Raw genomic sequence first — 23,389 nt, forward strand, 5'->3', positions numbered from 1 at the left:
CTTCCTGCATTGGCACTGAACGTTGGCTCTGGACATTAATGGTGAGCTGCAGAATTATCCAGTATTAATGTAATTCCAAGGGATGCTGGGCTGTCTGTGCAGATCAGACAAGCTCTTCCACACCAAAATACTTTCTTTGTGGGCCTTGCTCTCTGTACAGGTTGCATTGCCATGTTGAAACAAGAAATAACGCACCACCAGACTGTTGCTACAAAGATTAGACACACAAAAGCGTATGGATGTATGCTGTAGCACCAAGGGGCTGTGACCATAAAATGAAAGACCTTTTTTCAGTCAGGTAGGAAACACAGATTGATGAATGACTGAGGCTATTACCAAAATAAAAATGGCAAGCCAATATCAGTGATCTCTCAAGCTTGGACAGAAGATGATCTAACTCTGATGACCCTGGCAAATGCTTGTTACAGTAAGCCATGTACCAACAGTACAGTAAGCCATGTACCAACTGGATATAAATGAATTATAGGCACAGGCAATTAAGAATTAAGAATTTAAATTAAGACATTTAAATTGGTAGAATGAGGATTTCCACAGGTGGAGAAGCATTTTTCTGTACTAGTTTTGTTGAAATCCAAGGATAAATGTTGACAGTTGACATCTTTGGAGTCCATTAAACAAGACAGGTCAATCAGCAAGGAAGAAAGAGTATAACTTTTAATATTAACAATGTGAATAAATAAAGACAGTATCACAGAGGAAATACAGACATAGAAATACAAGCAGCTATCACTGCTTATCTCATTTAGAGAGGAAAAACAAAAGTGCGAGCTACATATTATTGAATTATGTACCTGTGCTTTTACAAAGATAAGCACAGAAATAGATAAAACCTGTAAGCATGCTCTTATACAATCTGTTCTAGCTAGGCAGGCATAAACAAAAAGAAAATCAGTCCAAAGAAAAAGCTATCACCCCCTTTCATTTCGCTGAGGCTGTTGGCTGGCAAAAAGTATTGTGCAACCCAATGGCACAAACGAGAGCTTTACGTGCTTCCTGGTACACCTCGAGGGATGAGCCAGAGGCTATGAGTGCTCCACATCATCTTGGAAGGTGTTGTCCAAGGTGGAGTTAATTTTGGACCATTCCTTCAGGCTGTCCAACCCAACAGTGGCTAAGCCTTTATGTTTTTTTTTTTTCCCTTTTCTCCTCACAAGTGCGTTATGCCTGCTGGCAGCTTGACGCTGCCTCCCCAGCACACATCTGCAAGAACATGACTCGACTTCCTGAATAACTAGTAGGGCTTGGTTACTGCCATACATCTTAAAAAAACTTATCGCACATCTTATCAAACTTATTTTCCACCTTGCCTGACTCAAGTTCTTTAAAGATGAGATTTATGGATACCTGCTACTAAAAGCACCATAGCAAGGATTAAAAACTACAAAGAAGGGACCATTATTGTGGTTAAACTTAAATCCCAGAGTTCACAAAACTTTGTAGTAATGATATTATTAATGGTTATTTTAATAGTTTGGCTGTAGACACTGTTTGAGAAGCTACATTGGTTCATAGGTGGGCTAAACATAATAGGTTTATTTCACACACGGCTTCGTATTCAAGTGTATCTCTGCTGAGGAGCACGTTTGACTAGTGTGGTTGCCATGCTGTGTTCATATAAAGCCAGCAGCAGGATGGTCGCATTAGCTAAAAAGGAACCAGACGGGGCTCACTGCATGACATGAACCTGAACCCAAAGATTAGATTTCATTTTTATTATTTATTTTTTCCATTTCCTCAGCAAGAGGGACTGTTCACCAGGTATACATCCAAATGTCAAGCTGAGGTTGAGTGTGGATGCATTCTATTATTTTTAGACATGTCAACACCTCAGCAGTGACTGCAAAGTGCCTTATTTAACCACTGTCTGTGAGACAATTAGTCAGAGAATTGAAAACTGTAATATAATAACATTCCCAGAAAAATAATGAATTAGCCATTGTTGGTAACAGGCCTTCAATATCACACTTGGCACTATTTGGCAAAGTCACTGCAGGACCTCAGTTGGTAGGGTTCAGCAACTTTAGAAATGCAGACATTACTTAAAGCAGCTATAAGCTATATATATATTTATTTTGTGATAAGCCAGACAATTTTCTCAGGAGATGGTGGAGACCAAAACAGAGCTTGAATGAGAGTGAATATTAGATTGCCAGGTGAACAAGAATGTTTGCTAACAAGTTCACCATATCAGCTTCAAAGATCCTAATCTCACAGTGCTGTTTGTTTCTGCTGCCACCAGGAGGCCAACTGCAGGTGTAAGTGTTATTGCAGTAACTTACTGAGAGTATGCTGCACCTTCTATAAATGTGAAATATTACATATGATTTAGGTTTATGGTCCAGTTAAATGGTATCTAACCTCTACAGAGAACAGAGTATATTATCATGTTTTTCTCTAAAGTACACATCTAAGAAACTAAACAGATGTTAATGAGGCTTATGGCAGTTACAAAGACATTATACAAAGACAACAATAAGGCTTTGGATCCCAGCCTAAGCACCCATGAGCGGCCCATAACAATAAGCTGGAACATCAATAATAAAGACTCTTGTTCATAACGAAAGTAAATTACTGTTTAGAGAGAAGTGGATTCACCGAACTCCAAGCGACTCATATCGACTTTATGCAGAGTGTAACTTCTCAGGGCATACTGAATGTACTGTGGTTGACACAGGGGTTGAGTGTTCTCGATATAAATTTGCCGGCGTTATTACAAAAATCTCTCTGTGTTGTGGAGAACTGTGCCTGAGAGTGCAAAAAACTGATCATCCAAGGTGCTCAGACACATTTCTCAAACTCTGACAAGCTGAAACTTCCTCATTTTCTGCCATGAAAGAGAAAAATCCTCCACAGATGAGCCCTCAAATGAACTTTTCAACAATACTCCATTAAATGGAGTGTAGAGCTCACATGGGTATGGTGACCTTTATTGCCAGCTCGATGATAAAACAATAAAGGTTGTGACATTTTCAACACTCAAATACAACAGTGGCTGTGAAGATGAATATAATGTTCAAAACCAAAAGTATGAGTGCCAATATAAGAAAAAGTTATTAATATTACAAGGCTGATCTTTGAGAGCACATATTGACCACCCCTGACAATATGACAACCAGGCTTAGGGTTTGATTGCATTTTATTAAATCCAAAACCTTTTGAATTCCTTGCAGAATTTTATCTTTTAACATCTGCATGCTTAAACCAACTACAAGGAGTAGTTGAACTGGTTATGAAACCATCTCAATTGAGTAATGATGCCTCTATATGACCTACATAAACACACAAGACCATCAGCGAGAAGACTGGCTATTACAAGGTAGAATCAGCTGACCTAACCCGAATGTTAACTTTCTTTTAGTTACTATCCTCGTTAGTGGTTACCTTAATATTAAACGTCACATGATTTATTAATTTTAAGATTATTTTATTTGTTTGTAAAGCTTTGCATGGATTGGCACCCGCCTTTATCTCCGATCTCCTCAACCCATATTCTAAATCCATACCCTTTAGATCCTCTAATCATTTAAAATCCAAAGGTGAACTGTCAGATCTTCCACATCTATGGCCACTTTTAAATCCAGGCTAAATACCTGTTGCTTTTAAATGTGCTGTATAAATTATTGTTATAATATTTGACTGCACTTCTTCCCATTTCTCCTCATTATTTACGGTAACTTCATCCAGTGATTCACATCATGGTTGTGGTAAATCATAAGTCCAGTCTCAAGACGTTTTTCCCTAATTGTCTAAAATTTTCACTCAGACTTGTAATCTGGGGTCCTTGGTTTTGGGCAGTCCAGTTGCAGAGCTAGCAAGCAAGTTAGCTTATTTATTACCACCTACATTGGCTGGATAACTTTTATTTGAAATGTTATATAAATTAAGTTAAGTTTACACTTTGTCAGTTGTATTTGTCATGCCAAACGCCTGAAATCAAGTCTGGACTTGCTGCTAGCTTCTGCAATCCAATGCTCAGTCTCTAATTTAATCACTCATTAAGGGTAAAACATGTCCTTGTACATGTGCTATTATAAATGAGTATATACTACAGCACTTGTTATTATAAATTAGTTGATCACTTTAACAAAGTTAAACAAATATACTGTAACTGTTCCTCTACCTTCTCTTCCTTATCTTTGCCTCTCTCTCCTTTGGGATTGGCTTTGAGTGTGCTTTTATTACAGCCACAAAAAGATTGACATGTCAATTTTCATAGCCGTGGTCACTTTCCTGCCTTCAGTCTGTCAAGTTGCCAACATTCTCGGGCTTGTGGGAAATAGTAAAAATTACGTACAAGATGGCGGACCAAATTCACAGTACCCTATGTGTGTAAAAAAAAAAAAAAAAAACTGAATTTCAGCTGAATCTAATTTGAGACTTCAGCAGTCTGTAATAGCCAAAATTGCCATTTCTTACATCTAGCTAAAGGGATTGCTTCACTGGATGGACAGGATGAATGACTGCACACGATTGATGATTGATAACTCTTTTAACATACAGATGGTGTAATTTCTGTAATTAAAAATGTCTTCAAGAACAGAACCCTCACTAAAGACAGGGGCTTCACAGTATGTAGTCTCCCCAGAGATATTATATGACATGAAACTACAACATGTGAGTAAAGAGAAAAAAAAATAGACACTTAAGGAGTGTCTCTTGGGAGTGTCACCACAGAAGAAGTGTAACTGAGTCTCCTCCTCCCCCTGGCATCAGCTCACTTATAAGCAACGAGAAAATCGATAGCCGCGAGCAGCTCCCAGGATGGATCTGTGCAGTGGAAAACATGTTGTGCCAAATGGCTACGAAAGAATAACAAAGCTTTAGACTATAGGATATGTGCAGCTGACATTGTACAGCGCCCTGAAACCATCTGGTTGTCATGGTAATGTTGTCTCTAGATACAAGTATGAAGCTTCTGGCTTTGAACTTTTGCACCTTCGTGTTTGTGACAATGCACTAGCTTCCCATTATAACAGGCCCACTTTGCACAGAAACACACCATTAGTCGAGCTCTGGGATAACTTGAAGAAATATTTCATCTTCACTCTAAGGTTCTGGGTTATACTCCAAGATCAACATTTCAAACTTCAAAAGGCTGAAACTGCTTCACCCCTTGCTTTTGACTCGGTCAAAACTAGAACAAAGGAAAAAAACTCTACGGACCGGAAAAAACAAAGAAAAAAACACTCCAAAGATTGTTTTCTCTAACTCTAATTAAATAGGATATCTCAGACAAGACCAATTTTGACATGGCTGGCATTTTGTTTTACATGAAAAAAATCACTAATTGGCTGCAATCTTTAAAAAAATAAACTATGGTTTATTACAACTGGGGTTTTATTTTTGTAGCTCCAGCCAATATGGTTATGATCACATTGTGTCTCAATAAAGTAACTGCTGAGATCTCAGAACGCGGCAACATCACTAGAAACAGACCCATAGGGCCAAGAAACACAAGCATTCAGACGATCAGACATGTCGTAAACAAACCTGGTTAGCCCAATTTTCAAAGGCGAACTATAAAGCTGTGTTTCTGTTCTAAACATCCCTGACAGTTTACAGACTGACATATCTTGTTTTGCACACTCAGTTGGTCTGTATAACGAGAGACTTTTACCAACTTTAAATGTCTTACCTCCAAATTAAGCGCTAACTGACTCCTCCTCTGGCACAACCTCCACTAATCGGCTCATGTTTTTGCCCAGTTGGATAAAGTTTTAGTGATGTCCCTGCTGTCTAAGAAATCAACAATGACCAGACTTTTACAAATTTCTCATAACTGTCCTTAAAGGTCCAGCCTGTAGGATCTAGAAGGATGCTATCTAGGAGTGTAGTTGCTGGCTGCAATGCCCTCGTCTCACCCACCGGTTCCAAGGGTGTAGGACAGGGGTTCCCAAACAACAGTTGGTGAACATTAGGCCACAGACCCCCAATTTGAAAGGATTCTGAAACAACCCACTGAAGGACCCCTGTTGGTCCCGGGACCACAGTGTAGGACAAACTACGTTCATTGTTTGGTTTGTACATCCTGGGCTGCTGTAGAAACCTGGCGGTTCAACGTGGCAGGCTCTGAATATGACCCACTCCCTCTGTGGATAAAAACGGTTTATTTGTAAGGTAAGAAAAACACAACAGTTCTTATTTTCAGGTGATTATAAACTAATGAAAAGAGCCTCTTGATGATTTCATCTCATCTAAACCTAGGTTTTTTACTGTTTACCCAAGCTGAGATTTTCTGTAAGGGCCAACTCAAACTTAAAAATAATTTACTTTCAGTAACTTGTGGCTTAAATCACAGATTCTATGCCTTATCTTTTTCAACAGTCTGTGAACAGTCAAAGTGTCAAAGCTCTAGGGGGTGTATATAATGGATAAATCCATGTTTCATATCATTTATGCAATTATATAAGACAATATTGATTCACAGTTTTTAGCTAAACATGTTAAAATGTCAGACAATTCATGGTACTCCATCATATTGATGCAAAATCCTCTAAATCCCACATTCAAATAAGGCTGTCCTGCTCACTCAGTTGCAACATTGCCCGCAGCGGCCTAATACATCCACAGACATTAAAGGGATGGAAACCTCTGTGTGAATAATTTCTGACAGATACATTTCTATCATCTCGCAGTATATTTTGTCACATTGCTCAAACCCACATACGGTAGCTCTGTGTTTTATTGCCGTGTGATTTTGAATTTCATCTGCTGTGTTGACTGTGTTGCTCTCCCTACTCCCTTTGTTTATATGCTTCGTAATATTCTGCATATATTTACAGTCAGAGTACATTAAACATGTCCAACAGCATCCAGAGGCTTTTAGAGACACAGAAAGGAACGCAGGTGTTATACTATAACAGCAAAATCACAAAGATGTACCGCTTGGATTTTGTTGGCATGATTGGAGAAATGTTGATATATAATAGTCGGTATCACCATTCACTGCAGCAGCCACCATTCAAACAGACTCAGATATGCTGTTTCAGGACACAGGTGCTGTTTTCCCACCATAAAATTATACATCAGTGGGACATTTGGATCTTTTTCTAAAACACCAGGTGGGATCAACTGAGACAGTGCACATAGTTTCTGTCTTCTCTTTTCCCTTTTCTCTTTGTTTTTGAATTAGGTATGTGACTTCCCACTCGCACCCACCACTTAGTTCATTTGTTCTTTCATCAGCAATTGAGGTTTGAGGTGTATGTATGAAAAAAATATTTTTAAGAGTTTTTACTTCATCTGCATTATTCAGAACTCTCTCAAGACAAAGCTGTGGGAAAATGGCTTTTAAAATTTTGCATTGACAGCCAGAAACAAACAAATCTTCTACCGATATTGTGGAAAAATACAGAACGAATGCAAGCATGCAATCCATTTACTTGCCTTGACATGCAAAACAACGGAGGCTGTCACTCAGAACCAGTGAGAAATCAGTCAACTTCAAACCCACACATGTCTGTAGCTTAAAGCTAATATGCTATTTTCTTTTCTTTTTAAATGTTTTTTCAGCTTCAGTGAAAAAGGATCACAAAGTGTGCTTATTAAGAGAGAGAGAACATGTAACAAATGTCCCCAACCAGATTCAAATGCAGTTACACATGGCTGAAACCACAAGTCCACCAAGATGTCATTATGTGACATAAAGACTAATAAAATGCATGAGAAAAGTCACTAGGCTGTGAGGATTTGCACTGACAAGAACATTACAAGATGTCTACAAGACTTAAAAACACAAGGCTGTTGTCAGCAGTGACAAACAAGAATCCTAGAGATTAGGAGCTTTTATCAAGCTTAATCACTCCCAGGTACAGATGTAATCCTACAGATAGGCGAAAAGAGCTAAAAGAGCTTTCTCCAAAACCTTGTAACAAGAGGCTCCTTTTCTCTTGTCCAGATCCATATAACCAGCTATAACCAGCTATAACCAGAATATCTTATGAACCCCAAGAACAAAGACTGTGGTATATAGAACAACTTCTCAGTTCAAAGCCTGCATGGGATCAAAGTGTATGATTAGGAGGAGACTCGTTTACTCATTTTAGAGCAGATCCAGGTCCTTTGTTATTCTTTTCATCATTCATTACAGGTTACGATTAACTGCAAGCACAGATTTCATGGTACAATTCATAGATCAAAGCCTGGGATTACAACAAACCCACATTAAAGCTCTGCTTCAGGTCTGAAAAAAATATTTTAAAGAGCAAACATTGCAAAAAAGTACATCTAATGAAAAAAAAGGTTAAATTAAACAAAACACACCAGATACTACGCAAACTCCTGTAATACACAATTACTCCACATGACCTCATGTCCCTGACAGCCATTTTTGTGCATTGTGTGAATATGTTTTCGCATCAGACTGACAAAAGGATTCACATTTCTATAATAATAATTATCTGATCTCATGCCCATTAAATGGTGACAACAATGTAAGAAACAACAAAAGAATACAGATTTCCAATCAAGCCAGAAGAAGTAAGAAGCAAGGTGGAATAGAGAGATGTGTTATTTAAAAGCAGGCTAGTTGTGTTGTAATGACTGGTGCACACTGTACTTGTTGATGTGTTCTGAATTTATGGCATCTGCATACTTGTGAGTCATACATTCTTTAGAATGAAGACATATATCCTATTGGAGGCAGAAATGGCTTTGGAAAACAGCTATTTAACAATACAGTATAATGTAGTAGCCTAAATGTAGCACTACGCCATACTGCCATCATTTCAGTGGCAACATTTTTGCCAATCCAGAATTCGTCACATGCCAGAAGGACAAATCAAATGGCTCATATGTACAAAGCACACCAGACTTTAACACCAGAGGCCAGGGTTCATGTCTTGCATCTCATTTGTTGTTACATATACAGGAATCATTTAATAAAACCTGCAATAACTGCGTTGCTGGCCACTTGGGAGCTGCAGAAACAACTTGTAAACACAGCAGTGACATATCATCACTTTTTTAGTTGATATGGTGAACTTGTTAGCAAACAGCTGCTTATTTACACATCCAGCAGTTACAAAGCAGCATTGGCATTCATTTGGAGTCGTGTTTCTGGCCACCTGCTGAATGAAGTCTAATACTTCACTTCCTTTTAGCTCTGTTTTTGGTCTCCACCAATTCCTGAGGGAAATATGGCTCTTTAGCTACTAAATGCTCCACTATGTTCACCAGCCAGTCTCTAACTGTGTCTGTCTGTTGTTTGGTGCAGAGCAGGTAGTGCACATTAGATTTGTAGAGCCTTTTCACTGAAAACAGCTGCCTACTGAAAATGAGCGCCAAGAGTGAACCAAAGCAAGTTAAGCAATGAGCTGAAACTCACTATAAAGCTCCATAAAGCCGAGGGGAGCTGCAGATTCAGGTGATATTTCTTTGTAGTGTCATCACGACCAGCAACCCATTTCACACTGTCACATTGTTTTCACAGTCCTTTAACACATTTAACACACATAAATATTGATAATGGCTGCTTTTAAGTTAAAGGAAATCTTCTGGTCTTGGTTGAAGATTTAAAGAAATATATATATATATACATTCTCATATTTCATGTCAGCAAAGACCAAAACCATGGTGATTCTCAGACCATAAACAAGTGCTTTGAGTTGCTTAAACCTACTCTTACAAGTGCTAATCATGTTTTAGATGCCAGGAGCAGGTATTGGAAGAAAAGTCATGAAATATATTCACAATGAACATTTGGTCATTGTACATATTTTTATCCATTACTCTGTTGACTAAAAAAAATAATCAGGGCAGCATTACGTATCCTACAAACTGGATTTACAACTTGAGATTAGTGTTATATGAACATAATATTTAGCAGACAAAGCTGCACACTGACACATGTTCTTATGTAGTAAATTACTTCCTGGAATTAAGAAAAAAGTGGAGCATTAGTTCAAGGAGAGCGCTGAAGTAGTGTTTGTATTGGCTGACTGGCAACAGCTGTTTCACATAGGCTTTAAATGTCAATTTGACTTTCTTATCTAAATAAAATGATATACACAAAAAAAACTTTCAGTGATACATGCACATTTCATATAGTATAAGATGTGTTGTGACAGCTACTTAGTTATATTGATTTCAGATATGTAAAGACCAATCTGATTTCACTAGGTGTGTCCTTAATACTGTATGACAGTCTGTAATAAAGTGGATATAAAGAACCAGATTACTGCCACTGTTGATAAAATGGTCTAAACCTGGTTTATTCAAGCTCACTCAAATCAATATGCACAGCACTGAAGTGTGTTTTATGCAACCACAATGTCCTTCAGTGATCTCTTACATGCTTCCTATGCGATCTTTTCCTGGTTCATTGAGAACTGCCTCCCCAAATTATCTTGACCCAGCTCAAACCTGCCTCTGTCCCTGATGGGAAGGCATAAATATAATTCTTGCATGTGATGTGTTCAAACAGCCCCATTGTGTAGAAACAATCACGCATCAATAAAGGTGTCACCTTTATTACTATGACATGTGGCAAATACTATGTAAGCAAACATGCCTTTAAAGACTACTAGCAGATTATTATTATATATATTTTTTTAATATTGACTCTACCTATTAAATTACAACTCAAGGCTAAGAGCATGCCCTGTAAGATTATGTTCTGTCGCTGTGTTTCACCCCTTGTTTCACAACCAGGAGGCTTTTGTCCATCTCCTGTGATGCTCTGGAGGGATTAAACATTCAGCACATTTTGCCCTCCTTTGTATCTCTGGCTAAGCCTTATTCATAAGTAACATACTGTTGTCAGCGATTTTCACTGCTGTCAGCAGCGTCCGTACAGACAGTACTGAAACATCGTAATTACAAAGACATCATGAACATGTCACACATGTCACAGGTGTCATCAGAGAAGCTCAACTGTGCATATTCATAGCTGAACTGTCAACATTAGTTAGAGTTAGAGATTCGTTAACACAACAACTTTAAATTGTAAACTTATTTTCAGCTGGAATGTGTCCCAATATGCATTGCGTTTAAACAGGGAAAGCCCCTAAACAGGTATTTATATTATCTAATGGTAGGTCTGTGTGTGTATCCAGAGCCTGCTATATCTTATATCTCTGTGCCATGGAGCTCTATAGTTGTCCAAAAACCATTAAAAACACCCTGTTGCACTGGGTGACATATTCCTTCTTCACCATGAACACACACACACTTCAGTTCATTCTGAGTCAATGGCCCAGTTCAAATGTCCCATATGTACTCACAGGGCTGTTCATGGATGGGCGAACCCATGTGGGCTCTCTATGCGAGTCCTAGTTGGGTCACTTATTGGAAATGAGAGCCTAAGCAACACAAATGGGCCCCATCTGGGTTGCCAAATGTCTAGTTGGGTCCCACCTAACACCCAGTGTAATCATACCTAAAGCAAAAGTGGACAATTGACATGGGGCCATATTTCATCCCACTTAATACCAACATGGATCCCAAATACAGATGTTGGCTGGGTCGATACCACACTCTCAGAGCATAAGGTTTCTGTGTTGTTCAGCATCGTGCATATGACACTCAACCCATAAAATTTAGATTGGGATGTTGTGCATTTTAAAATCATTTCTCTGGTCTCTGGGATACAAATAGGAAACTTTCATGGAGTAAAAATTCACAATACATAGAGTAATAACGGACCTTGCTTGGAGGTTGAGGTGTCCTATCAGCAGTTTTACAGATGTCTCTTTTATAATGGCGCTCTATGGGAAAATGTATTTTGGGCCGCAGGGGATTTTTTTTGTTGCAATATAGCTGTTGGCCACTGGGAGAAATTGGCAGCAAGGTTGAGTGCCACTGCCATATCCACCTCCATTAATACACCCACGGGTCTGTCCCACTATGAAATCAGCAAGTGTCTGGTGTCTGGTTTGAGCCCTTTTTGCATACTTTGCAGAACACAACTTTATAGACTTTGCTCAAGGGAAAAACCAATGATACACAACGTTGTGTAGTTTAATGTCAGTAGAATTGTGCATTGAAAAAAATAGCAGCAAACCAAACAGGTAGGAGGCAGCAGCAAAGTACACATGTTGTTCACCACCACTGTGTGTGTATTTGTTTGTCTTATGACGGTGACTTCGATTTAGGTTTTTGGTACAACAGACCTTATTTTAAGTGTACATCACTCCACTTTATTATGCTGCATCTACTCTGAAATATCAACTTCACACTTCACACACTGTCTACAGAATATCTTTGTCCGGGTCTCATATCTCACAGTGTCAGGTGCCCACACACCTTCCTGCACTCACACATTTACAGTGATGTCACAGGTGACGTTTAAAGTCTGTGTGAGACTGGCCCAGTTTCTGTGCATCCCCATAAGCTCACAACCCTCATACACTGTCCTGCTGCTGTAAATACAGCACCAGATGTGTAATGCACAGTGTACTCCTGTTTGAGTAACATTTCTTAAAAACCACAGTGCTCAGCACACCTTTTCTAAAAATAAAATCATATATATTTGAGGCCAGTTTTAAAAGTTACATCTTCAGCAGGAATTATGCCACAGCCAGACAGGGTAGTCAAAAAGTATTGAGAGAAAAGACATTGTTAGGTCTTTTTATGTGATTTCTTAACAGTACTAAAAATATAAAATAATGCCTGTCTCTTTCTTTAAACACCTCGCTTTCATCTGAACCACGTACGTTTGAAATGTGAGAAGAAATTCTATTTACAAAAGCCACTGACGTTTTTCTTTATATTTGTGTTTTATGGTAGACAAAAACAGATGTACCATCATAAGACGCAACCAAAAAAGAGGCAGTGATCTGTCCCTGCTCCTGACTGATGTCCCACTACCTGAGGCCTGTGAGCCTGATCGAGCCTCCTGCCTTCCAGGTGATTATCTGCCTCCTCTCCTCCATCAGCTGAGCCTGCCAAAGATAGTCTGTCTCTTTATCTTGGACACACTGTACCACTCCTCTGTTTCTTCCCATGGTCAAGTGTTTTCCACATTGTGTTGTAATTTCATACATACACTGTGGATTTGGATGTGCACACGAACAATAAAGATACTGTATATGGACATTATATTTCTATATCTTTGGTAGAGCAGTTGAAGCACAAGGAAACTATTTTGTGGTCACAAATCCAGAACATTTTGCACTCTTATTTCTTCATAACTTGTTAGAAATATAACAAAACATATTGTAACATCTGAACCAAAACTATTAAATGTAAAAAAAACAAGTAACTCTGTCTCACTGTAACATCTCTGCCAAGGTGCTGGAAATGGGCAAAAAACATTAATGAATGTTTTATTTCATTCAGTGCACCAGAGATGAACCTATTAGAAAAGTAATTTATTTTTCTTGGAGGAACTCCTGTTATTACTCTTAATCACAGAGGTGTCAAGCTCAAGGCTGTTGTTTCACACCGTGCTGCCAGGTGGACAGCAAAGCAACAGTTACATAAATACATACAGTAAAGAATGGGTAGCATTCCACTGTAGTGAAATCGATATACTAATGTAATGTAGAAGCCCGAGCTGCTTTGTTTTGGATTGAGTCCAACTTAAGCCTTGAGTCTTAAACACAGGACTGACTCTTTCCATCACATAATGGAAAGAGTCAGTAAAATCACAGTTTTAAAAGGTGAATTAAGGTCATATGAGATATTAACTAAACTAAATTAATATAGCACCAAACAACCTTTAGCTTTGTAAAGATATAGTGGAGTCATGGTGTCCTGAGCAGTGTTGCTATCACAGCTTCTCTGTGGTTTGTTTACAAGCCGGTCTGCTTTGTAGAGGCTAGGTAGAGCAACTGAAACTGCTGTTCTCATCCGCGTCGTGAATTAAGGATTTATTTTAACCAAATTAATTGTTAGAAAGACTAACAAAGATGGTCTTGGTGAGTTTTATTTTGTCTCTGTTCACGTTGAATTATGTGATGATGTTGCAATGATCTGCAAGGTGAAGATAGTGTTTTTTTGTCTCTGGAGTCTGGTGGTGGGCGATGGCGATATTACAGCTCTTTTGTTTTCTCTTTCTCTGATTAAAGCTCTTTGTTCTTCTAACAATTAAACTGATTTATACTCAAAATATCTCCTCTAATTACAAATGATTGTATCTTAAGCCTGTAAGGTAATTGTAATTTTACACATTCTTTATTTTTTCATTATTAAAGCTTTAAAAAATTTCTATTAAATTCTTCCTTCAATATAAACTTGTGTTAAAAATAAACTGGGTTTGTAGCTATTGGCCATATTGTTCCAAATTGTAAGCCTAACGCTTCATGCAAAATATGCAAATCAGTTCTGATTAATCGCCTTGTCACTAATCCTTACAGTTGATCCCTTCCAGAGTGGAGGGTGCAATTTGCATATCTCATTTTGCATCTACTCTTTTCTGATGGAAAGCTGGTAATTATGGTTCAAGCTTACCCCGCTTCTCTATTAGTGAATGAATGTGACCTGCCAGTTGCACAGGGGCCACAATGGAATTTTAATCGCCCCCTAACCTGGGCCCTCGTCAAATTTGATCAAGCACTGGAGGACTGTGGTGTAGATGTTTATTCAATCCTGACAATTTTTTTAAGCAGGGGTTTGTCTTTATAACCCAGGGGTGCCATTTCTTACAACCAAGTAAATGCAAGATGTGAGTGACAGGAATGATATTAATTATTAATACATATATATATAACTACTATAATTCAAAGTTGTTACAATGTGAAATAGTAAGTTACAAAAATTTGGAGCTGAATTAACAGAAGGAAGGATTCTTAGTGGCCACAATATGAAATTATAAGTTACTACAACTTGAAGTGGAGTTTAAGGAACTTAAAACTGAAACTCAAAAGCAAAATTTAAAAGGTTCAGTTTGTCTTACTTTATTTTTTACAGTGTTAATGCCGTTTACTATGCCAGTAAATAGGTCTTCTTGAATCCACTTTTCTATGTGATAATATGTGATCGCCCAGTTGTGCCTGCAGCTCCGCTCCACAGGCGCACCAGCCGCTCTTTGCCAAGGCGTTTTGGAAGCGGCCACGCCTGTTGCGGGGCGTCTCTGTGTGATCGGCCCCTAACAGTGTCAGCTGTCTTACCTTAAAACGAGAGTTTCTTCCTCACCAGGTTCTGTGCAAAACTATCCATCAACAAGCTCGCTATGGCAGAAGTTTTGTCCCTCCTGCAAGGCATTACTCAACAAAACTCCCCGATAGCCGTTATGTGTAATTACCTGTGTTGTGTTCAGATGTCCGTGCTGTGTTCAAATGTCCTCTGTGGTAATGTTGTATGTATACGTGTATGTACAGACTGTGGCAACAAACTTCCTGAAAAGGACAATAAAGAATCTATCTATCTACCAACAGTAGTTTGCACTATCCGTAGCTTTGGCTATGTTGCTGGAGCTGATAGCGGATTTTGCACTATGAGAGGAATCCTTGGGTAATTGAACATTTTGCACTCATTTTTTGTGTTTGTTTGTTTAAGGCACAAAACAACTCCTCATGTTGATCTCCTCATACTGGAAGCTGTCAGTCATTCTGTTTTTTTTTTTATTATAATATGCTAGCTTATTACTCTGCATGAGTAGTAGTACTTTTGTGCTTTTACTTAAGAAAAGGATCTGAGCTTTTTCCCACCAGTGGCAAACCGAGCCCACTGTGTGCTCACACTACAATACTCAATACAACAGTGTCTTACAGGCATAGTTTAAGTCACAGAATGACACCACATTCATGGCACTGGTGTTATTAGGAAACTTACCTGTTTCACATCATATGCGAAGAGTACATATTTCATATCAGGGGAGACAGAATACTTGGCCACATTGAAATTTATCTAGTGAAAATGAGAAAGAAAGAAAGACAGAGAGGTAAAGACAATCATTATGATGACACTGATATTGTGATGAATCCTAATCATTAATTTATAGTATGGCAGACTGTACTTACAAATGTTGTGTTTGTCAGGACAATCTCCGTTTCATTTGTAAGGATGTTGAACTTGATGACATGGCCGTCACTGTTTCTGTAGATGACTTCAGAGTCTGTGTATGGAAACAGAGGGAACAAAGAGGAAATTTATTTTAGAAAGCGGAAAAACTTCAAAGCAAAATAACTCGCCGAAGCTGCCATCCCTACTCTATTTAGAATTGCAATACTTTCCAAGCCCAATTGTTCACTCAAATTAAATAACGGTAACAATGCAGCAGACAGTCAACCAGGCTCAAGTGCGTGCAACTTTGATGTAATGTGATTAACTGTGAGAATTTAAAGAGAAATTTCACGTACAGACAGACACAAAGAGAAGGGCCTATATTTTTCATCTTCTAGGTAACACAGCATGTTCTGTATTGACGAGAGGAGCATTGTGTGGCACCGCCAGGAAAACATCTTTTGTACAGAGCTGAATTGCTTGGACGTGACAGCTTTGTTTGTTTTTGTGTCAGAGCCAAGCATTCAGAAATGTAGCCCACCTTGAGTGTCATGGTATGGGGGATTGTCACAAATAGCTTTGCGTCAACACAACAGCATGCACAAATACTCGTAATCTTACACGCATGTATAAGCACATAGAATACAAAACAGCAACTAATGAGTGTGACCGCAGGAAATGTGTTTTTCTCCTATTAATACGAATCTGAACAGATAAATAGTAAAAAAAAAAGACATCATGGAGACATCACCAGCGACTGACAATATTACTTTGAGCACTTAATCTTCAACCTCTCCAATACAGCAAGTCCAGTAATTAACACAATAGTTAAGTGTCTCCCTTATTTGTGTTTTACCCGTCAGCATTACAGCCGGGACACACTGTCTATGGGTGCACACTGTAAATGAAGAATCAGTGAAAACTAAATTTTTAAGTCAGACTTTTTAAGTAAAGTTTTGTTGACCTCTAATCTTGTGTTGAAATAATTTACTTTTCTTCTTTAGAAAAACTGAAAATTCTGTATTTTACTTTTTAACTTACTGTTTTTTTCATTATTTAGGTGCTTGAAAATTAAATAGTTGCAGTTGAAAATATTAAATTATATATATTTAAATATGAAATAGATTTGTTTTGCCTGCTAAACTTAAATGTTAATTCATTTAATTATAGAGTAAATTATACTTTTCATTATTTAGGTGCTTGAAAGTTTTCTCTTTTCTTTTCTTTTTACAGTACAGTGTGTGTGCGTTGCTGATCCTCTTGTTTTATATATGTGCCCATGTTAACAGGTTAGAGTAGTCCCATTGCCTGTGTGAGTGAGTCACTGGAGAGTAAAGGTCTCAACAATTATTTCAACGTGACACACGGTTATCAGCAGAAATAAACATCAAGAGGATCTGTTCATAGTCTGATTGACATTATACATAATGTGTATATGATGTGTTCTAGGTGAGTAAACATAGCATTTTTTTGACAGGAAAGAAACCAAAAATCAGGATGAAGCAGTGACAAATGTGGACCAGCAGTAGAGTAAAAACCACACAGCAAAGCAAGCAACATCATAAAAAACTTGACAATGGGAAAGTGGTGCAGCATTGTTTGGTGACGACCCTCCAAGAGCCTGGTGGGTGGAGTCGGACCATCAGCATCTCCCCCTCCCTCTCTCCCTCTCTTCCTTGGCTTCCACCCTGTTTGGTTGGGTTGAATTTAGTTTGGTTTTAGCTTCATTTCTCTTTTAGTTATGTAAAATAAACCAATTTTTAGTTACAACTTATGTGTGTTCTTCCCTTCTTCGTTCAGCCTTGAGCCGGGTTGTGACACAGGAGATCACTAACCATGTTATGTTATCAACAAGAGCTGCTTCTGCTTGCAGTGGTAGACATGTGATAAAGTATATAATCATATGAAAAACTCGACCACTATAGCCTGCTTCAGTACAGTTAGCCACCAGATACAACAAAGTAAACCTTTAAATCAGACCTGCAGCTTAGTTCAGTCTTCCCTCACCCCACAGTTATTTTGGCAACGTCAAGTCAAATGGTCCGTCTATCACTTTAGTCCACAGGCAAATATCTCCATATCGCTACTGAATGGATTGTAATGAAATTTCGTAGAGATATTAATGGTTCTCAGACAATGAATCCTAATGACTTTGGAGATCCCCTGACTTTCTTCTAGCGCAGCGGGTTGACATTTGAGCTTTAGAGTGAGATGTCTCTGCAACTATAAGAAGGATTGCTGCGAAATTGGGTACAGACATTCATGTCTCCCTCAGGACAAATTGTAATAACTTTGGTGATCCACTGACCTTTCATCTGGCACCATCATCTGGTCCAAATTTTACTTTGTCCAATATTTTAGTAATGGATGTTTTTGTCCAAAGTAACAAAGACGCAAGTGCTGCGTGAGAGACAAGGCCCAGAGGTTTCCTATAGAAACTGTATTGTTACATCTGCAGTTTACAAGGGTGGCTTCTTTTGCTAAAAACAAAAGATGGAATTACTTTCTCAATGAACATTTTTCAAGAAACTTGCCATTTCACAATCGAGCACTAGTAACTCTGATATATATTAATAAATTCCATTACTGCTTTGTACCTTAAATACCATTTCGCAGAGACATACATCTCTGATCCCAAGTGTACTCTGTGGTGGATTTATCATCTGTAGGAGACTGAGAGGAGACTCTGGTTTTTCAGACTTTCTGGTGGATCAAAGGCATTAACAGTTAGTGGCAGCGAGACATGAATGTTTCGTCTGTAGTAGAAACAGAAGCCAAGTCCCACAACGTCAAGAAATTCTTGAATAATCTTCTTCTATCAGCCTTTATTGCATGTTCTGAAAATGTCCATAGAAACAGTTGGGTCTGGCAGGCTGGCAGTATAAACAAGTATGTAATACTGTGTGTGTGTGCATGCGTTTGTAAGGGTCATATCTGGGTCTACTGAAATCCTCTGGCTAATCCCAAACAGCTGCCAATGCCGTGTTAGGATGGCACTCTGCGCCCTGAGGAATAGGTTTCCTCTGATTCCACAAAGTTTCTTCTGCCGTTATCAAATACAGTGACATCTGCACTGTCAAGTGATATAAGAAAACAAAAGATTGATTCATCTATGATATGAAGAAGAACAATATAGTCCTTTAAGACCAGTGTACTGGACTCTTAATGGATTGTACTGGTTTCCTTAAATGGCCTGATCACAACAAAATATGAGGTACTAATAGAGTGCTAAACAATTGTTTGATGTGCTGTGGTATTGCTCTAATAGCAAAAACCATTCCTCCAAAAATGTGTGTGTCTGAGGAGGTTGTTTTTAAAGTATCAAAATAATTTTCTTTTGATGTCCAGCAGTGTTAAACCTAAAATCAGTGCATGCTGAGAGAAATTAATATTTAGAGCTGATAAAAACTAACTAATTCCTGTGATCTTTAAAACATTACCATAGGTCTCTGCACTGCTCTGCACTTGTCTTCTTAAATAATGAAATGTTCGTAGCTGAAAAAGAACAAGCTAAGACTCTAATGTATAAGTAATATCCTACGTCGGTAACCCCATGAATAATGAAATGCCCTGGTTTTTTTAACTCTGCAACTTAGGTGGACTCATGTGGATTAAGTAATGGTCACTGTACCTGCCACATGCTACCACTGCAGCTTTAGTGCAGTTAGTTTAAGTCATAAACTGACATTTACTGCATTTATATAAGGGTAATTTAATCTTATCATCAATATCTGTCATTATGTTCTCTTCTTGGCCATTATGATGTTAGATAAATGATGAACATGTCATTTTTGTGGCTAAAGCAGGGTTGAATTAAAAAATAATACATGATCATGTAGAGAGTGGCATCACTGCTCTCAACCCTCTCACAGTTTTGTGTTGAGAAGAATAGTGAACCATGAAAGGGAAGGTGGTATCCTTGTGTGAGAGGTGCACAATCACTTAAAGGTCCAGTGTGTAACATTTAGGAGGATTTAATGGCAGAAATGGAATAAAGTATTGCACATTTTCATTAGTGTATAATTCCCTGAAAGTCAGAATGGTTGTATTTTCATTACCTTAGAATAAGCCGCCATGTTGAATCACTATGTTTCTACAATAGACCAGAACAGACCAACACTGGCTTAAGATAGGGTCTTTCAAGCTCCCCCTACAGGCCCCCTACACACTTGGAAAGCTGCGCTGTATTCAAATGGTTGTAGTCTGCAACTTCACCGCTAGATGCCACTAAATCCCCACACTGGTCCTTTAAGATAAAAAATGAAAATGTTTACAAAACCAAAGAAAATTAAATTAAAAAGTCAATAGAAAGTTGCAATTATAAGCAAAATTACATACACAAGGTGATGCAATTCACTTTTCAGCTTCATAAAATTATACATATCCCGAATATGAATCTGCATCAAAAACCAGAGGAATAAGAAGACAACTGGGTGGAAACACTTCTCGTGAGTTTAGTCAGTGCACCATTGCTAGCTGGTTAGCTAGCTAATGTACAGTCGGGGCATTGGCTGTTTGTGACGAATGAACACAACCGGTCCAGCGGTCACATTTGCGTGAAAGATACAGGGCCATATTCCCTTCAGTAGTAAGCTGCAGGAACAGTTTAGCTGCTCATAACAGAACATGCAGCCCCCAACACAATCCCCCCTGATTACCACATAGAGTACATTGTGACAGCCTTGGATTCATTAAAAGGAATTCACGTGACAGCTTCGTGTGGATATACTGTAGTTATAATGACAATATATCCTGCTTGAGGGAGAAATATCACCAGGCTGGCACAAAAGGGTTGCTAAGCTTTTGACACAAAAAATCCACAGCATGATTGCTACTGACACAGAAGCTCACAGTACGTCACCAGAATATCAAAAGGTGAGAAAAATATGTGTGCCTTAAAAAAAACAAAAAAAAAAACATTTCACCCAGACTGTCAACTCCAAATACTAATAGTCCTTGGAAATTCTCTGCCAGGTGAGTATTTATTCGCATACAACCAGTAAACAGCCACTCACAGGAATCCTTGAAGAAATAAATGAGGCCTGGGTAATGATATCTCCCTTCCAGTGTTTGTACTTAGTGAGCCACGAGACACATTGTAATTTTCCTTTGAAAACAGCAGATTTATTTGGGTTTAAACTGTCCAGCTCCAAAGTATGCTGCCCACATAACTGTCAGGGTATAAAAGAGTAATTCTGCCCACTGCCGGAAGGCAGAGATAAGAAAAAAAAGCAGCATTCAGTGCTAACTATAGCAGCCAGTAATAATGTGTCACATTTCTAAATCGAATGCCTATTTTTGATCATTTGAGGAAATGCTAATGACACAGTAGATATCATATAATGTGGAGTGATACAAATAGTGTTGTGCCTAAAGTGTGATTCTTTTGTACTGTTTGTAAAGTCTGTTTGCACTTTCTTTTAGGTCTCAACTATCTTCTAGTATTTACTGTAATTCTTTACAGGTTTAAGATATATATGTGAGGAAACTCCTGTCATACACATACTTGTTTACTTTTGGTTTGGGGCCATTTCTCCTGATTTCTAGTCAAATCAGATTTTAGACATACAATATGTTTCCAAGTTTCTGGCAGCAGTTTCAGGAAGATCATTTCCTGTTTCCCAGTTCTCAAAGCAGGTCCATAAAAAGATGTTATGGGTTTTTTTGTTCAGTGTGGGAGACCTTGACAAGCCTGCACAGAGCTCTGACCTCAACCGCATCCAATACCTGTGGGATGAACTAGAACACCAACTGTGAGCCAGACCTTATTGACCAACATCAATCCCCTTGAGGCTGAACATCACTGTTAGAACATCATTGTTGGATGATTCTGCAAAACCTTGTTTAGCCATTGTTTTTTGTCCATTGCCAGCATTTTAAAAAACCTAACTTTTTACAATATCTGTGCATGGCCACTATGGTATGGCATTTAGATCATGGTTATGGCAAATAACCTTATGATTAAGGTATGGTAATGATAGGACCACCAACAGGTTAATGTTATGGGACAATTGTGGTTATGTGGTTATGGTTAATTAAAAAGGCACATTAATGTCACCCATTCAAACCTCTCTGCCTTACAACATAAAAGGCTTAGGCATTGGATGCAGATTGTGAGGTATGGAACTGGTCAATGTGGATGTGATTTCTAGGGATACTGGACTGCACCAAATCAAATTCCAAATCTGACTTAAATTAGCCAGACTGCCTCCAGACTAATGACAAATGATAAAAAGGAAAATAAAAGGGGAGTTTTTAGACAATATTCTGCAGTGAGGACATCGTCAGTCATTTTCATTTGCCCAAGTAAAACTATCCTGAGCCTGACTGACAAGTTACCAAAAGTAATGAGCCCTACTACATTACAACACCACAGCATTTCAGAGATTCCATGCTACTGGATGTTTTTAATATTGTTATACTCTTCACTAAAATTTCCCAGTAAAATGTCCTTGTAATTGTTAAATTCTTCCAGAAGAGAAACATTTTCTGTTGAATGAAAGCAGCAGAGTGATGTCACATTAGCCCTTAGATTAAGCTGTAGTAAGTCCTGTTTATTCCAAAAAGAGATTCTCTCTTGTATTATTACTCCTGCTTTGTTCACTTTCAAAAAAGTGAAAACATAATATAATGCATCAGATACCACACATGCACAGCTAGCTGCATAATCACTCAGAACATGTTTTCCAGACTTTGCCACACGGGTACAGCTACACTGGCCGCAGTCTCATAAGTACAGTGAGAGGGGGGTCAGATATAGGGAGAAGCAAATTTTAGCTTCACGGAAAAACTCTTCTACTGGAAGATGAGGATGCACAACCAATGAAGTGCAGAGTCTGGGGGCCAAGTGGGAACTCTGGGCACAATGTAATATGCATAGCACACACTGAATTATTTAGCTAAGGTTGCGTAATGCTTAAATGCTGTGTCTGCAGTCCCTAAGGTTCCACCAAATGTCACAGCTGGTCAAGCTCAAAGCCAACTTGTTAAAGATAGAACACGAGGGCTTGGTTCTGCAGATGCGGAGGGTAAATATGGTAGCATGTGCAGGACTGTAAGGGTTCAGGGCCAGCCACTGCTACTGCTAAAGTGTTTAATTAAAAATGGCCTCTGTAGTTCACTGCTTAGACACACAAAAGCAGAATCAGAATCACTTTTATCTGCTCTTGCAGTTCGAGGACAAATATACTGACAGTCTAATGTCGAGTTAATGCTGTACCATGGGACATTGAACCATCAGTGCAATTAGTACCAGAACTATGACTTGGACAGATCTTTATTTATTGATTCATAATTCACACAGACATTAGAAAAAATCAGAGATCCATTATAACATCAATTAGCAAAGCCATAGATTTATTCAGATTAGACCACTGTTTCCAGATACAGTCTCATCACACCATTTGGTAGGGGGTATAGTTTAGATGCAGGAGGATTTTGTACTAATACTGATGGAATAAATAAACCCTGTGGGGGAAAGACT

The 23,389-nt window shown here is 38.5% G+C and overlaps 1 protein-coding gene across 1 annotated transcript in view; it reads right to left on the bottom strand.

The window, feature by feature from the left end:
• The window catches only part of LOC118339039 (inactive dipeptidyl peptidase 10-like), an 88,865-nt gene that overhangs the window by 44,669 nt on the left and 20,807 nt on the right, over positions 1 to 23,389 (bottom strand). Inside the window, exons 3-4 of the mRNA XM_035676562.1 lie at positions 15,924 to 16,018; positions 15,736 to 15,810 (exon numbers count right to left, since the gene is read on the bottom strand). Coding sequence (XP_035532455.1) covers positions 15,736 to 15,810; positions 15,924 to 16,018 — 170 coding nt within the window. The remainder of the gene's footprint in view (positions 1 to 15,735; positions 15,811 to 15,923; positions 16,019 to 23,389) is intronic.

The sequence above is a fragment of the Morone saxatilis genome, unplaced genomic scaffold (genome assembly GCF_004916995.1).
Source record: "Morone saxatilis isolate NCDOM2014 unplaced genomic scaffold, NCSU_SB_2.0 Contig5, whole genome shotgun sequence".
NCBI lineage: Eukaryota > Metazoa > Chordata > Actinopteri > Moronidae > Morone > Morone saxatilis.